The sequence below is a fragment of the Panthera tigris genome, chromosome D3 (assembly GCF_018350195.1).
Source record: "Panthera tigris isolate Pti1 chromosome D3, P.tigris_Pti1_mat1.1, whole genome shotgun sequence".
Lineage (NCBI taxonomy): Eukaryota > Metazoa > Chordata > Mammalia > Carnivora > Felidae > Panthera > Panthera tigris.
Window position 1 is genome coordinate 24,264,530 of NC_056671.1, and position 14,918 is coordinate 24,279,447.

Sequence of the window (14,918 nt, forward strand, 5' to 3'; positions counted from 1 at the left end):
ATCAAAGGATCCGGCTCTCAATGTTGAAACAGAAATAGAAATTTTGAAAAAACTAAATCATGTAAGTATTGCTGTAAAATCTGACCCAGACTTACTTACATTCTTTCCTCTCAAAATATGGGAGTTGTATAAAGTATTTCAGTGTAATCAAGCTAGTATTAACTTGCATTCCTTAAATGTGTGTGTGTGTGTGCGTGTGTGTACGTGTATACATGTGTGGGTACACATGTATGGGCGTATGTGTTTAGCTATAATGTAGATGGGAAAAGCTTTGCCCTGAAATTTTGAGAGGACAATACTGTATAAAGATTTCATGATTAAATAACTGTGATATTTCCATTGAGTGAGTTTTTGACCAAAATGCATGGTAAATTTCCCTAATATTTTATCTCATATTGTTTATGGGAAGACAGTGCCAATTTGGTAAATTTGGCTTAATTATACCTGTTTTCAATACCTCTAAATACCTTTTGGTGGTACTGATTTCCATTTACCTCGGTGGGTGTGAATAGTTGCTATCGTTTTTGTGCCTTGTCTCACTGGAAAGTGAGTCTGTCTTTTTTTTTTTTTTTTTTTGAATGTTTATTTATTTTTGAGAGAGAGAGAGAGAGAGACAGAGCAGGAGCATAGTAGGGGCAGAGAGAGGGAGACACAGAATCCAAAGCAGGCTCCAGGCTCTGAGCTGTCAGCACAGAGCCGGATGCGGGGCTTGAAACCACGAACCATGAGATCATGACCTGAGCCAAAGTCAGACATTTAACCGACTGAGCCACCCAGGTGCGCACCATTAAGTCTGTCTTTTAAGAAGTGAGAAAAGAAGCAGGCTCTGTGCTGACAGCAGAGAGCCCAATGTGGGACTGAACCCATGAACCATGAGATCATGACCTAAGCTGAAGTTGGACACTCATTGACTGAGACACCCAGGTGCCCCATGAATTAGCCTCCCCCCCACCCCAAGGGATCTGGAATCTCTTGTTAAAGAGAGGAGCCCTCTAATTTTCTGGGGTGGGGTTGCTTCAGACATACCCCTAAGATAAACAGAATCCTCAGAGTTTTTTCTGATGTCAGAGGATCCCCAAACATAACATTTATACAAATCCAATGTCCACTGCAGTCGAGAAGAATTGAGAACCCTCAAAAAAGATCTCTGGAGAGAATTTCTTGGCAATTTACAAGGGCATGTGGAAAGCTCTTGGAAATGAAACACAGGCTCATGAGTGCATTTGGGGGATAATGAGTAGAGCCTGGCGTTTGGAGCCAGGCATTGATTCAGTCTGTTGTTAAACACTTACTGTGCCAGCCTGCCTTCTAGGCCCGGGGGTGGTGAGCACAGATGGACTTGGCCATCCCTCCCCTCCTCTGGTTTCAGCCTAGTGGGGAGACAGACCAGGGTTCCCACTCCCATCTCTCTTACCTCCTGGCTCTGAGAAGGTCATTTCATTTTTCAACGCCCCTGTTTCCTTATCTCTGCAGTGGAGACAATATGGATACATACCTTAAAGGTCAGTGTAGGAATTCGATGAGATGTGCTTGCCAAGCTTTCCGCATGGAGAACACGCTTGGGGGAATGTTTTGCGGTCTGGAGAAATCACTGCCATTCCCTAAACTTTTCCCTGTGTGATCTAACTGGAAGGTTTAGGGTAGTAGCCTCCGGTTCATGAGAGACACCTTCAGCCGCGACACTCCAGCCAATGAATGACCCTAGAGACGGTGGTACCTTAGAGGATGCAGTCCTGCAGGCTCTGACTGTTGGGCACCTCCTCGTGCTCTGCCAGCTCCCAGACCAGTCCATTTCCAGGTGGGCGCTGGCCTGATGATGCCAGGCAGAAGCAAGCAGCTCTCCTCTGTTCCTCTCAATTTCTGTTCCTTTTCCATGTGTGTCTTTTCTTCTACTTCTGCTTTATTATATCGGGATATCACATGCATGTGATCTAGAGAGTCAAATATTGCTCAAAGGTTCACACACAGACTGTAGGTCTGTAGCCCCCCCCCCCCACAACATTTTAAAACTCTTGGATCTCTTTTTTGTTTGAATGAATTTATCTCCGTATTTCTACATAATATACATAAACTGTTATCTCTTGGTTTATCAATCTTATTTTTTTATGATCAAATTCTTCTTTTTAAGTTCATTAACTTATTTTGAGAGAGAGAGCGAGAGCGCATGCGTGTACAGGTAGGGGAGGGGTGGAGACGGAGGGAAAGAGAATCCCAAGCTGGCTTTGCACTGTCAGCGTGGAGCCTGACGCAGGGCTCAAACTCACGAACTGTGAGATCACGACCTGAGCTGATGTCGGACTCTTAACCGACTGAGCCACCCAGGTATCCCTATCGATTTTAGATAGCCTGTTGCCTTCCTGTGACAGCATATGAGAATCTTAGTTCCCCTTTCCATTCCTCTTAGTATAACCTTACAGTGCATATCCAGTGTCTTCATTTTTGTGGCAATACAGCTGGTCACGCAGAGCCAAATGTGCTGGGATCATAGGTAAGGAATGGCAGAGCTGGTTTGCTCTCAGCCTCACATGGTGTGTGTGCCATGACCAACATGTGGTGGTAGAGTCTGCCTTCAGTGGTGTTTCTGTTACTGCCATTGTTCTCGTTAATCTGCGCAGCACATGAATGTCTCCTGTGTGCCAGCTGCTCTGCTGAGTGTTGGTTCTAGAAAGAGAAATAAGACTTGACTCAGCCTGTCAAGCGCCTGATGAAAGGAGACCCGTGGTGGGTGTTAGTTTCCCTTTTCTGCCCTCCTGGAGGTCGCAGTCTGATGGGGAGACAAATGTTGAAGATGTAGCATGAGGCCACATGGATGAGAACCAACGCAGGGGACTGCGGATGCATCCTGAGGGTGACATTCGAGCTGGGGCCTGATGCTGGAGACCAGGTGTGCCCAGAGGGCTGGATCACCAGGCAGGAGGGCAGCAAGCAGAGGTGTGACATTGGGAAAGAACACAGCAAGTCTGGGGCAGGCAGGGTGTTTTGTGGTCTGGAGAGGAGGATGCATGGGACCAGGAGCAGGAGATTTGGCCATGGTCGGGGGGTAGGGGCAGGACAAGGCTGGGTCTCCAGGGTTTGCTAATTCCTGCTGAAAAGTTAGGTTTCCGAAGGTTTGCTTTCCTCTTGTCTTACTTTCTGTCTTTCTTCTATTTCCTTCCATCTCTCCCTCCTGATTGGTCTCCTTTCCTTCCTTTAAATATGTTTAAATTATGTAACATTTGGCACATGTAAAACAATAAATTATGAAGCAAAGCAATGAAATGAACACCTAAGAACTAACCAACTTAAGAATGAAAACTTGAGGGGGTGCCTGGGTGGCTCAGTTGGTTAAGTGTCCAACTGTTCATTTTGGCTCAGGTCATGATCTCATTGTCGTGGCTTCGAGCCCCACACTGGGCTCTTAGCTGGCAGTGCAGAGCCTGCTTGGGATTCTCTCCCTCTCTTTCTGCCCCCCCCCCCCCGCCCCGCTTGCACTTCCTCTCTCTTTCAAAAATAATAATAATAATAATAAAAAAGGAATGAAAACCTGACCATGCAATTGAAGCTACTCCATACACTCTGAAGTCTTTTGTGACTTGCCTCTTCCACTCGGCATTATGTTTCCAGGATCCATTGTGCTGGGGAAGCAGTGGGGCATCCCTTCACTGCTGTTCAACAGTTCATTATGGGAAGCTACGACTTGAAGGATTTTCAAGTTTATTTATTTATTTTAAGAGAGAGTGAGCAAGCAGGGGAGGGGCAGAGAGAGAGGGAGAGAGAGAGAATCTTAAGCAGACCGCACGCTGTCAGCACAGAGCCAGATGCAGGGCTCAATCTCGTGAACCATGAGCTGAAATCAACAGTTGGATGCTTAATAGACTTAGCCACTCAGGTGCCCCGTACCACTAGGAGGACTTTAATCAGAGCATTGGGTGTGATGAAATTTGCTTTGTAGGACAGTCACTCTGGTGAGTTTTGCTACTCTTCTTACTCTAAAATCTAAAAATGTAACTCTCTTCCCTTTAATTTATTTTTTATTTTTTTTTTTAACGTTTGTTCATTTTTGATAGAACGTGAGCAGGGGAGGGGCGGAGAGAGGGGGAGACACAGAATCCAAAGCAGGCTCCAGGCTCTGAGCTGTGAGCACAGAGCCTGACGCAGGGCTCGAACTCACAAGCCGCGAGATCATGACCTGAGCTGAAGTCGGACCCTTAACCCACTGAGCCACTCAGGCGTCCCTTCCCTTTAATTTTGATAATAACTACAAGCCTCCTCTCTGCTTGGGGTGGGGTATGTCCCTGAGAGATACTTACCACATCTTTTACTTACCCAGACCACTCAACTCTACTGTCTATCTTCACATTGTAAAAACAATAGGCGTGCTTTCTAAGTATAAAATCATAATATTAGGGGTGCCTTGGTGGCTCATTTGATTAAGCGTCTGACTCTTGATTTCGGCTCAGGTCATAATCTCATGAATTTGTGAGTTTGAACCCTGCATCTGGCTCTGTGCTGACAGGCTGTTTTGCCTTTTCTGCTATATGAACTTTAGAGTGCCTTGAGGTAGGGGGGCAAATGCCTCCATTCTGCTTCTGTGGTTTTCCTCTTGGGAGTTTCTCACTACATTTCCTCTTTTTTCCCCTCTTAGCCTTGTATCATCAAGATTAAAGACTTTTTTGAGGCTGAAGATTATTATATTGTTTTGGAATTGTAAGTAATAAAGTTTTCTATTTGTTTCCATTCAAGTGCTTATAAACCACCAAAAAATCCAATGCTGGCTTGCATTTCTCATCCTGGGGACTCTCATCATATGTATGTGGTGGTGGGGCCCACAAAGTGTGCATGTGGGGTTAGTACTAAATCTAAAGTCCTCCCAATGTTTCCAAAGGCATGTGGCTTAGAGGTTCCAGGCCCTGGGTCTGAGGTCTGGGTTTGAATCCCGCTGTGCAGGTGACTGCTTGTGAGTTAGTTTACTTCATGTCCTTGACTCTTATTTATTTTCCTAGTGTTGGTGGGGGTGGGGTGCTAATAGTGATACTCCCCATATGTAGAGTCATAAGGATCAGATACTATGAAGAATGGAAAGTGCCCAGCAGAGTACCTGGCACACACAGTTGTTCAACCACAGGTGGATATTACTACTCTGAAATATCTGCCTGGGTGGATGTTTCTGCTTGGGATCACAGTGCTTAGGGGCATGGTGACACCTCGTTATCTTTTCAGTACTGGTTTACTTGCTGGGTTATTTCAGTAACCACAAAGTCCTGTCTTCTGTGGTGTGAACAGAATAATTCCCTGGCTCATTCATGGAAGGGGCCTGTCTTGATGTTCATTTCTATGTAAATATGTAGTGTTTCTGGGAGTGGCTGTTGGAGCAGACAGGCAAGGCTTTGCTCCTGAGTGGTATCCAGTGGCTAAGGAGGTTGGTTAGTAAAAGATTTTATAGTAAACATGGGAATGCAAGCTGGTGCAGCCCCTCTGGAAAACAGTATGGAGGCTCCTCAAAAAACTAAAAACAGAACTACCCTATGACCCAGCAGTTGCACTACTAGGCATTTATCCAAGGGATACAGGGGTGCTGTTTCGAAGGGACACGTGCACCCCCATGTTTATAGCAGGACTATCAACAATAGCCAAAGTATGGAAAGAGCCCATATGTCCCTCGATGGATGAACGGATAAAGAAGATGTGGTATATATATATACAATGGAGTATTACTTGGAATCAAAAAGAATGAAATCTTGCCATTTGCAACTACGTGGATGGAAACTGGAGGTATTATGCTAAGTGAAATTAGTCAGTCAGAGAAAGACAAAAATCATGACTTCACTCATATGAGGACTTTAAGAGACAAAAACAGAGGAACATAAGAGAAGGGAAACAAAAATAATATAAAAACAGGGAGGGGGACAAAACAGAAGAGACTCATCGATATGGAGAACAAACTGAGGGTTATGGGAGGGGTTGTGGGGAAGGTGAATGGGCTAAATGGGTAAGGGGCACTAAGGAATCTACTCCTGAAATCATTGTTGCACTATATGCTAACTAATTTGGATGAAAATTAAAAAAAAAAAAAGCATTCAGGGAAGGAGAAACCATAAACTTAAAAAAAAAAAAAAAAGATTTTATAGTAAATAGCCTCAATCATAGCACTGGGAGAGACTGGATGGCCCCTGTGGTGCTTGAAGGAATATCTGTTGCTGTCTGACTGGACCTAGTTAAAACAGAAGTAATACAGTAACAGTCACTGATGCTAATTACTTACTATGAGCCAATTACTGCTCCAAGCACTTTACATGGATTGACTCATGTACCCTTCATTAACAGTCATCCATGTTACTTACAGGTTACTGATGGGTTACGATCTTTAGTCCCACTTTACAGAAAAGGAAACTGAAGCTCAGAGGAATTGAATAACCCTGCCAAACAGCCACTTGTGCCAGGTGCCTTACCTCCATGAATTATCTCTTAATTTTTACCACAGCCATCAAGGTAGGGGGAGGATTGTCCCTATTTTTTTAAGAGGCAGAAACAAGCTCAGAGAGGGTGTGTAACTTGTCCAAAGCTCCAGAGCTAGGAATGGTGGGGCTAGGGTTCAGACACCCGTTGTCTGATTGTGGGCTCCAGTTTGCCGCTCTGGCTCAGTCTCTGAATCAGCTGGGGTGCATGATGAAAACGCGGACTCTTGGGCTCCGCCTCCCGTCTGCTGAGTCAGATTCTTAAAAGCTCCTGAGTGTCTAGTGCCCACTGCCCACCCCTTCCATCTTTCCCCATTCCTTAGTTTCCAACAAGGACATCTTCATTGTGGAGAGGAGACTTCCTACCTCACTGTTTGTACACATAGGAGTCCTCGTGGAGTCCTCGTGAGAATAAAAAGGGCAGCTCTTTGCCTGTCTGCATGAGTTTGTTTTGTTTGTGTTATTATCTTCCACCCAAGAACCCACCCCCTGCTTTGCCTGTTTGTTTCAGGATGGAAGGAGGAGAGCTGTTTGACAGGGTGGTGGGGAATAAACGCCTGAAAGAAGCTACGTGCAAGCTCTATTTTTACCAGATGCTCCTGGCTGTACAGGTAAGAGAAGCCCTCAGTTCTTGTTTTTTTTTTTTTTTTTTTTTTTTTTTTTTTTTTTTTTTTAAGTTTATTTATTTATTTTGAGAGAGAGAGGGAGCGTGAGCCAGCATACATGTGGGGGAGGGGCAGAGAGAGAGAGAAGGAGAGAGAATCCCAAGCAGGCCCCACTCTGTCAGCACAGAGCCTGACACAGGGCTGGCTGTCTCACAAAACGTGAGATCTGGGCGCCTCCGTGGCTCAGTCAGTTGAGCTTTTTCCACTTCCGCTCAGGTCATGATTTCACAGCTCATGAGTTCAAGCCCCCATTTTGGGCTCTGTGCTGACAGCTCAGAACCTGGAGCCTGCTTTGGATTCTGGGTCTCCCTCTTTCTCTGCCCCTCCTGCACTCATGCTCTGTCTCTCTCCCTCTCTTAGAAATAAATTAGCATTAAAAATTTTTTTAAAAAAATTCTCAGGAAGTGACTGACCAAGTACATAATTTTGGTGGAATTTTTATGCTTTACTTTAATAAATTCTCAAAATACTTTAATCACTCATTTACATTTTTATAAATGAAATTGACACCTTAGATTTTTGCCTATATGAAGGGATATTTATTATTTTGAAGAGTGAAATGGTCTATTGTCATAAGTTGCATTTTTCATCTTTCCTACTTTTTAAATTTTTTTAAATTTACATCCAAATTAGCATATAGTGCAACAATGATTTCAGGAGTAGATTCCTTAATGCCCTTTACCCATTTAACCCATCCCCCCTCCCATACTCCCTCCTGTAACCCTCTGTTTGTTCTCCATATTTATGAGTCTCTTATGTTTTGTCCCCCTCCCTGTTTTTATATTATTTTTGTTTCCCTTTCCTTATGTTCATCTGTTTTGTCTCTTAAAGTCCTCATATGAATGAAGTCATATGATATTTGTCTTTCTCTAATTTCGCTTAGCATAATACCCTCTGGTTCCATCCACATAGTTGCAAATATCATTTTTCCTACGTTTTAAAGATTTTCTTTCTTTTTTTTTTTTTTTAAGATTTTCTTTTTAAGTAATCTCCACCCCTAATGTGGGGCTCAAACTGACAACCCTGAGATCAAGAGTTGCAAGATCTATTGCCTGAGCCAGCCAGGTGCCCCTAAAGATTTTCTTGAAAACAAATTTATAAACACTAAGCCCTTTACCCAGTAGTTTTCTATGATTTGGGGTAATGTGGTTGTGAGTAACCTGGCTTATGGTTTCATCCCAGCTGTAAGGGGGGTGTGTGTGTGTGTCTTGTCGGTCTGTCTTTACTCACATACCTACTCCATAAACCTGAGGGTCATGCCTCCTTTTCTGTGTAGTACCTTCATGAAAACGGCATTATACATCGGGACTTAAAGCCAGAGAATGTTTTACTCTCATCCCAAAAAGAGGACTGTCTTATAAAGGTAAGAAAACTCTTTCTGTGGCCACCCCAAATTTCTATTCGTAAACTTTAAAGATTCATCAAGTAAAAAGTGGGAGCATAAAAAGGTAGAGAACTTGACCCTTCCACTATTAGCAATTATTTAAAAAAAAATTTTTTTTTTAACGTTTTATTTATTTTTGAGACAGAGAGAGACAGAGCATGAACGGGGGAGGGGCAGAGAGAGAGGGAGACACAGAATCGGAAACAGGCTCCAGGCTCTGAGCCGTCAGCCCAGAGCCTGACGCGGGGCTCGAACTCACGGACCGCGAGATCGTGACCTGAGCCGAAGTCGGACGCCCAACCGACTGAGCCACCCAGGCGCCCCAAAATTCACCTTCCTAGCAATTATTTTAGAGACCAGGTGGTATTGCTTTGATTCAGATTCTTATGGGCATTTACTGAGCTCCTCTTTATAGGAGCCACTTTTGTTCTGAGAATGGAAGGAGGGATCTAGATGGATGAGAATCACATTCCTTATCTTCTCCTGCTTTCTAAGGTGTTGCTTCCCAAGCCTGGCTTCCTATAGAATCTCCTATTAATTAAAAATAAATAAATAAATAAATAAATAAATAAAAATCACGACACCCACACTGCATCTCACAATCACTGAAGGTGGCATCCGGGTGCCAAGTATTTTTTCCAAGCTCCTCAGTTATTCCAGTGTTGGGATATTGGTTGAGAAACCAGAGCCTAAAAGAAACCATGGGTAACTGATTAGGACCCTAGAGTCTATGATAAGGGTCACAAACCTTTTGTAAGGTTACAGAGAACCACGGATAAGTTGGAGAAAAAACCTTCAGCTTTCTTCGCTTGGAAATTTTAGTTTAAACAAAATTCCAGATTTTAACAGCAGGCATGGACTGTATAGGATAGGAACTGATCTAGCCTGCATAGCTTTTGGGACTGGCAGACTATGCTGATCGTTTAATTTTATTTTGCCATTAAAAATGATTCCCTTTTGTCCTTAATTTTAGATTACTGATTTTGGGCAGTCTAAGATTTTGGGGGAGACCTCTCTCATGAGAACCTTATGTGGTACCCCTACCTACCTGGCTCCTGAGGTTCTTAATTCCTTTGGGACTGCTGGATATAACCGAGCTGTGGATTGCTGGAGTTTAGGAGTTATTCTTTTTATTTGGTAAGAAAAGTTTTATTGCTTCAGAGTCTGGTTGGAAGTAGTTAGGTGAAAACAGAAACGTGCCCAGGTAGAGAGCTTGTGTTTAATTTGGGTGACTTATCTTGACCGTTGATTTAAAGAAAAATCTAATCTATAAATGTCCAAATGCCACTGAGAATGCTACTTGATTTCTTTTCCTTTCTTTCTCTACCGATGTTAAGCCTTAGTGGGTATCCACCTTTCTCTGAGCATAAGACTCAAGTGTCCTTGAAGGATCAGATCACCAGTGGAAAATTCAACTTCATTCCCGAAGTCTGGGCAGAGGTCTCAGAGAAGGGTATGGATATGAAAAGGTTAAGAATTTGTCGTTCGGTAAAATGTGTGTGCCGTGGTGGGAATTTCTTTTCAAGTTGTTATGTTTCTCCTGTTACTTCTTATTTTCTATTGTTTGTTTTGCACCTTTTGAGGGGCAGAGCAAGTTATTAAGAACATGGGCTCCTCAACCAGGCTAAGTGAGACTCATGTTTTGGGTTGGCTACTTCCTAGCTATGTGACCTTAGGCAAGATACGTAACCTCTCTGAGTCACCCTTTCCTTTATATGTAAAGCAGGTACAATAAACTTTACCTTAAGGGGTTTTTGTGAGGCTAAGTGGAACAGAAGCATGTGCCCTGTACCTATTTAAGGGTACAAAATAATAAGTAACTTTTCAGTTACAAAGTCTCCTGTGAATGAGCATGTAAGAGCTAAAGTAATTACTTTGTGTTTTAGGATGTAAAAGTGTAACTTTGTAATTCTCAAAAGGGCAAGTAGAAAACTAAAACTAAATGTGAAGTAACATAGGTGATTCTGTTAAATCTTAGAATGTGAAAGGAATAATACTGTTGCAGTAGAAAGGCAGTCTCAGCATGGTGATTGCTGTTAAGCTTTGTTTCTGCCAAGCCTCCAGTTCCAGGGAGCCTGTTGCTGGCCGAGAAACTCTCTCTGTCATTCCATGGGTCTCGGGAGAGTTGGCCGAGCATCCTGAGCGTCTTAGAACAAGGCAGAAGTTCAGATTTAATTAGTTTGAAGTTGAATCCAGCAACGAGCGAGGGAACAGGGGGCAAAGAGGTTGTGATGTGCAAGCAGGGAGAGATGGGGGGCATCGAGGTCATTCCTGGTTTTCTCAGAGAGCTCTAAATACAAAGAGGAGGACAGGGGACCCTGTCCACCACACCTGTTGGCTGGCAATGACCTTAGCCCCCCTCTCTTTCTGGATGTTGGCCTGTGATTCTGGCATACTTTAATTTTGCGGATTTAATGTATCTACCATTTTTACTATGATGTGATAAATTATCCTATTGCTTTAGCTCTGGACCTTGTCAAGAAGTTGCTAATAGTGGATCCAAAGGTGCGTTTTACGACAGAGGAGGCTTTAAGACACCCATGGCTTCAGGTGGGTATGGGGCAGTGCTCGCTAGCATGAACTATATGGGCAGCCCTCAGCTGTGCCTGAGGGATGAGGAAGAAGTTGCAAACACGTTTGCTTTGTTGAGTCTGTTTAGTGCACTTGCTTGAGATTGAGCTTTAGGTGTGTCGGGTATGTTTATGTGTGTATATGGGTCGTGAGTATAAGTGTATCTTTGGGTATAACCGTCCCAACTTAACTTGTGGCTCCTGGGGTAGACAAGCTCACTTTATGGCCTGTCCTAGGCCCACTCGGGTTCCCTGAGTGTGCAGTTTGGCTGTGGTACTTTGAGAGGTTGTTCCAGCTGTAAACCTCCACCCCCAGCTGTGTCATCCTCTTTCCTCAAACCTCTCACCCTGAACAGGTGGGGTTGGCTGCATTCCAGCTGCCTTCAACCTTAAGTCACGGGAGGAGGAGGGCAGATTCTCTGGGGGAGAATCTGGCTATTTGTTTAAGCCTAAGTAATTGGGCATACAGGGTCTCGCTTCTTTTTTTTTGGGGAGGGGGGTGGAGGGCAGGACCAGAAGGAGCATCTTAAGCAGGCTCACGGGCACATGAGCCTGATGTGGGGCTCGATCTCATGACTGTGAGATCATGACCTGAGCCGAAATCAAGAGTCAGACGCTCAATAGACTGAGCCACCCAGGTGCCACTAAGGGTCCCACTTCTTATTCATGGCGAATAAACATGCCATTACTGCAAAGTTACCTGCACCTTTGAAGTCTGTATTACCTATGTGTCCCTCTAGGGGTTTGTGGCTGCTGTTAGATTATACCCTGACCTCATTCTAGCTGCCAGACTTGGAAGTCCTTTGTGGCTTTGCTGGACTAAACTTTGGTTTTAGAATTAGCTCCAGCATGGTTGGGCAGGTTTTCTGATGGATGTCAGACCTTCTGTTAAGTACGGTTCCATTCAAGCACAGACATACCCATTCTTGTTAACTTCTAGTTGGTCTGTTTCCTATGGGGATGGGGAACTTAACCAGCTAGCTTGAGCTAGAGGCTCAAGTACTGTGGGGATCACCTGGTCCAGGAACTCCTTGGGGCCATCCATTCTCAGAACTCTGCTTCTGGAACTCTGGGAAGACTGCCTCTATTCTTTTTCTGTTCCAGCCCTCCACACCTAACGTGTTGCTCCCGCTAGCTCAGGTGGAGAAAAACAAATCCTTAAAAGAAAAAAAAAAAAAGTAGATACATTTGTTTGGGCTATTGCCCTGGAAACAGCAGTCTCCCTCCGCCCCCAAGAAATCTGTCAGATGATTTAGCACTTAATAGACCACACAGATTTGAAACAGCAGGACCCTAGAGACAAGGAATTTGGAAACAAAGGGTGCCTTTGCATGTGGGGATTTAATTTTGGTGAAAAAGAAAAACATGCCTCTTGGCTCTTTTTATGTGCCCTAATAGGGAAACTCTTGGGGCCAGATGTGGAGGTGGAGGAGCTGTGTTAATCTTGAAAAAAACAGAGCTTGCCAGTTAGGTCAGGGAACAGGGTCTCTAGCTGCCCGAAATTTACGAAGGAGCATAGCCTGTTTTTCTTGTTATGTTTGTCTCCAAAGAAAACTGTTACTAACAACTGAGGAAAAGGTGAAGTTCAGCCCTGCCATGGGGGTCTCACCTGAATACTCTTTTGTCCGCATTGTGTTTTTGCTGCAAACGGTGGAACTGGACACAGAGTGAGGACCAGAGTGCAGACGCTGCCCACATAAATCATCTGCTAGTGATAGTTTAGGTTTTATTTTGGGAAAATCCAGTATTTTTGAAGAAGCCAAATGGTTTTGTGGGTCTGGCCCTGGATGGAGTGTTTGGAATGTGAGTTCCAGTCTCTCCTGTTATTAACAGTTCAGTTTGGGGAACATCCTTTATGTCGACTTTTTGGCCTCATATTTACCTCTTGAAATAGAGAATTCCTTCCTACTTGTCTTTGAGGCATATTACAGTTTAATATTTTTGAATAGGTTGTAAAGCTCTGAAAGGAAGGCTATTTTCAGATACCCATTGCTACCTGCCGTATTTAATGAGCTCCTTTTCCATGTTATTGCTAACTGATGACTTGTTTAAACACAGGCCAAAATAGGCGTGTGGTCAGTTCTGTTTGGCTGTACTGAAGAGTTGCCATTTGGGGCATGGGGTGTGGTTTCATTTCCTCATGCATTCATTCTTTCAGAGGACAGTTAATGAGTTCATGTGTCAACACTTACTGGGGATACAGAGAAGAGTAAGTTAAGTCCTGGACTTGCGGGGCTGATGGTCTGGGTGGGGGCCAACCCCGACCACAGTCACAGGCCAGCAGTGGGATACACGTGGTAACAAGGGTAGGTGCAGAGTATGGGGGGATGCTCAGAATGAGACAGGGGCTTCAGGTGCTCACAGGTTCACACAATATGAAGAGCATCTAAAGGTTCAGTGGCCTGGGGATGACATGCGTGTATCAGTTTGCTGAGGCTGCTATAACAAAATAGCACAGGCTGGGTGGCTTACATGGCAGGAATTCATATCCTCACCGTTCAAGGGGCTAGAAGTCCCAGTTTCAAGATGTTGGCAGATTCGGATTCGGTTTCTCCTGAAGCCTCTCTCCTTGCCGTGCAGATGGCTGTCTTCTCTCTGTCCTCACGTGGTCTTTTCTCTGTGCTCACATCCCTGGTGTCTCTTTCTCTTCTAATGAGGACATCCTTTGTATTGGATTGCGGCCCCACCCTAACAGCCTTATTTTAACTTAATTACCTCTTTAAAGGCCCTGTCTCGGGGTGCCTGGGTGGCTCAGTCGGTTAAGCATCCAACTTCGGCTCAGGTCATGATCTCGCGGTCCGTGAGTTCAAGCCCCACATCAGGCTCTGTGCTGACCATTCAGAGCCTGGAGCCTGTTTCAGATTCTGTGTCTCCCTCTCTTTCAGACCCTCCCCGTTCATGCTCTCTCTCTGTATCAAAAATAAATAAACGTTAAAAAAAAAAAATTAAAAAAAAAAAAATAAAGGCCCTGTCTCCAAATAGTCACTGGGGGGTTAGGGCTTTCACATATGAACTAAGGGGGTGGAGGTGGACATATCTTAGTCCATAACAATGGGGAGCAGCATTTTCAGTGTTGGTTTTGTCCCTCTGACATGGAGGCACCTGTGACTTTTATGGTACCTGGCTCCTAAGGTTGCTCACAAAGTATTTGTTCACTGAGTAAATGAGAAGGTGGTTGAGGTGGATAGGCAGGAAGGCAAGGAGGGCATTGCCGGTGGAGGCTGTGAGCAGGTATAGGAGGAAATAAGGGAAGGAATTTTGAGAGTGGCATTACATAGGAGGTGAGATTCTAAGGGAGATTGTAGAGCAGAATCCGGATGAACCTGGTGCTCTCAAAATGGGCAGTGGGCGCTACATGGAGTGATGCAGAAAACAGTGTGATCGAAGCGGGTGATCCAGCTCCTCGATACACAACAGGTGTCTTAATCCCCGAGCACTGCAGTTATATATGCCTCGAACTGCTGAATGTTGGAGGCCTTCACCCCTATGTCCTCTGCTCCCCGCTACCTCCACCCTGTGTTGCTCTTGGCTCAGTGTGGGGAGTGGGAATCATGGGACTTCGGAATCAGGCAGCTGTGGGTCCATATTGTGCGCACACTCCTCGTTAGTGGCTGAGCCGGGCTTCTAGCTGGCCCCATCCTAGTCCTGGATGTTCACCTTTCTGAAGGTGGCGAGAGCTGTGCCTGGTTACCTTTCAGGGTTCCCAGATGCAAATCCTTGAGGCTTGCGGAAGTGAACATTCCTGGAGGTGGGAATTACCCTCACAGACATGTGGGCAGGATTTCTGTGTGTGCACATGCACCCCTCTCCCTGCTTCTCTGTCTAGCAGCACAAAACCCCTGTAATGCTATGTATGACCTGTTCA

General features: G+C 44.6%; 1 protein-coding gene across 7 annotated transcripts in view; it reads left to right on the top strand.

Annotated features, from left to right (window-relative positions):
• CHEK2 (checkpoint kinase 2) overlaps nucleotides 1–14,918 on the top strand; it is a 46,869-nt gene that overhangs the window by 30,167 nt on the left and 1,784 nt on the right. For all 7 annotated transcript variants that reach the window (XM_042962385.1, XM_042962386.1, XM_042962387.1 and 4 more), the window contains 7 exons: nucleotides 8–61; nucleotides 4,625–4,686; nucleotides 6,946–7,045; nucleotides 8,376–8,462; nucleotides 9,457–9,620; nucleotides 9,821–9,936; nucleotides 10,948–11,033. In XM_042962385.1, the coding sequence (XP_042818319.1) occupies nucleotides 8–61; nucleotides 4,625–4,686; nucleotides 6,946–7,045; nucleotides 8,376–8,462; nucleotides 9,457–9,620; nucleotides 9,821–9,936; nucleotides 10,948–11,033 (669 nt within the window). The remainder of the gene's footprint in view (nucleotides 1–7; nucleotides 62–4,624; nucleotides 4,687–6,945; nucleotides 7,046–8,375; nucleotides 8,463–9,456; nucleotides 9,621–9,820; nucleotides 9,937–10,947; nucleotides 11,034–14,918) is intronic.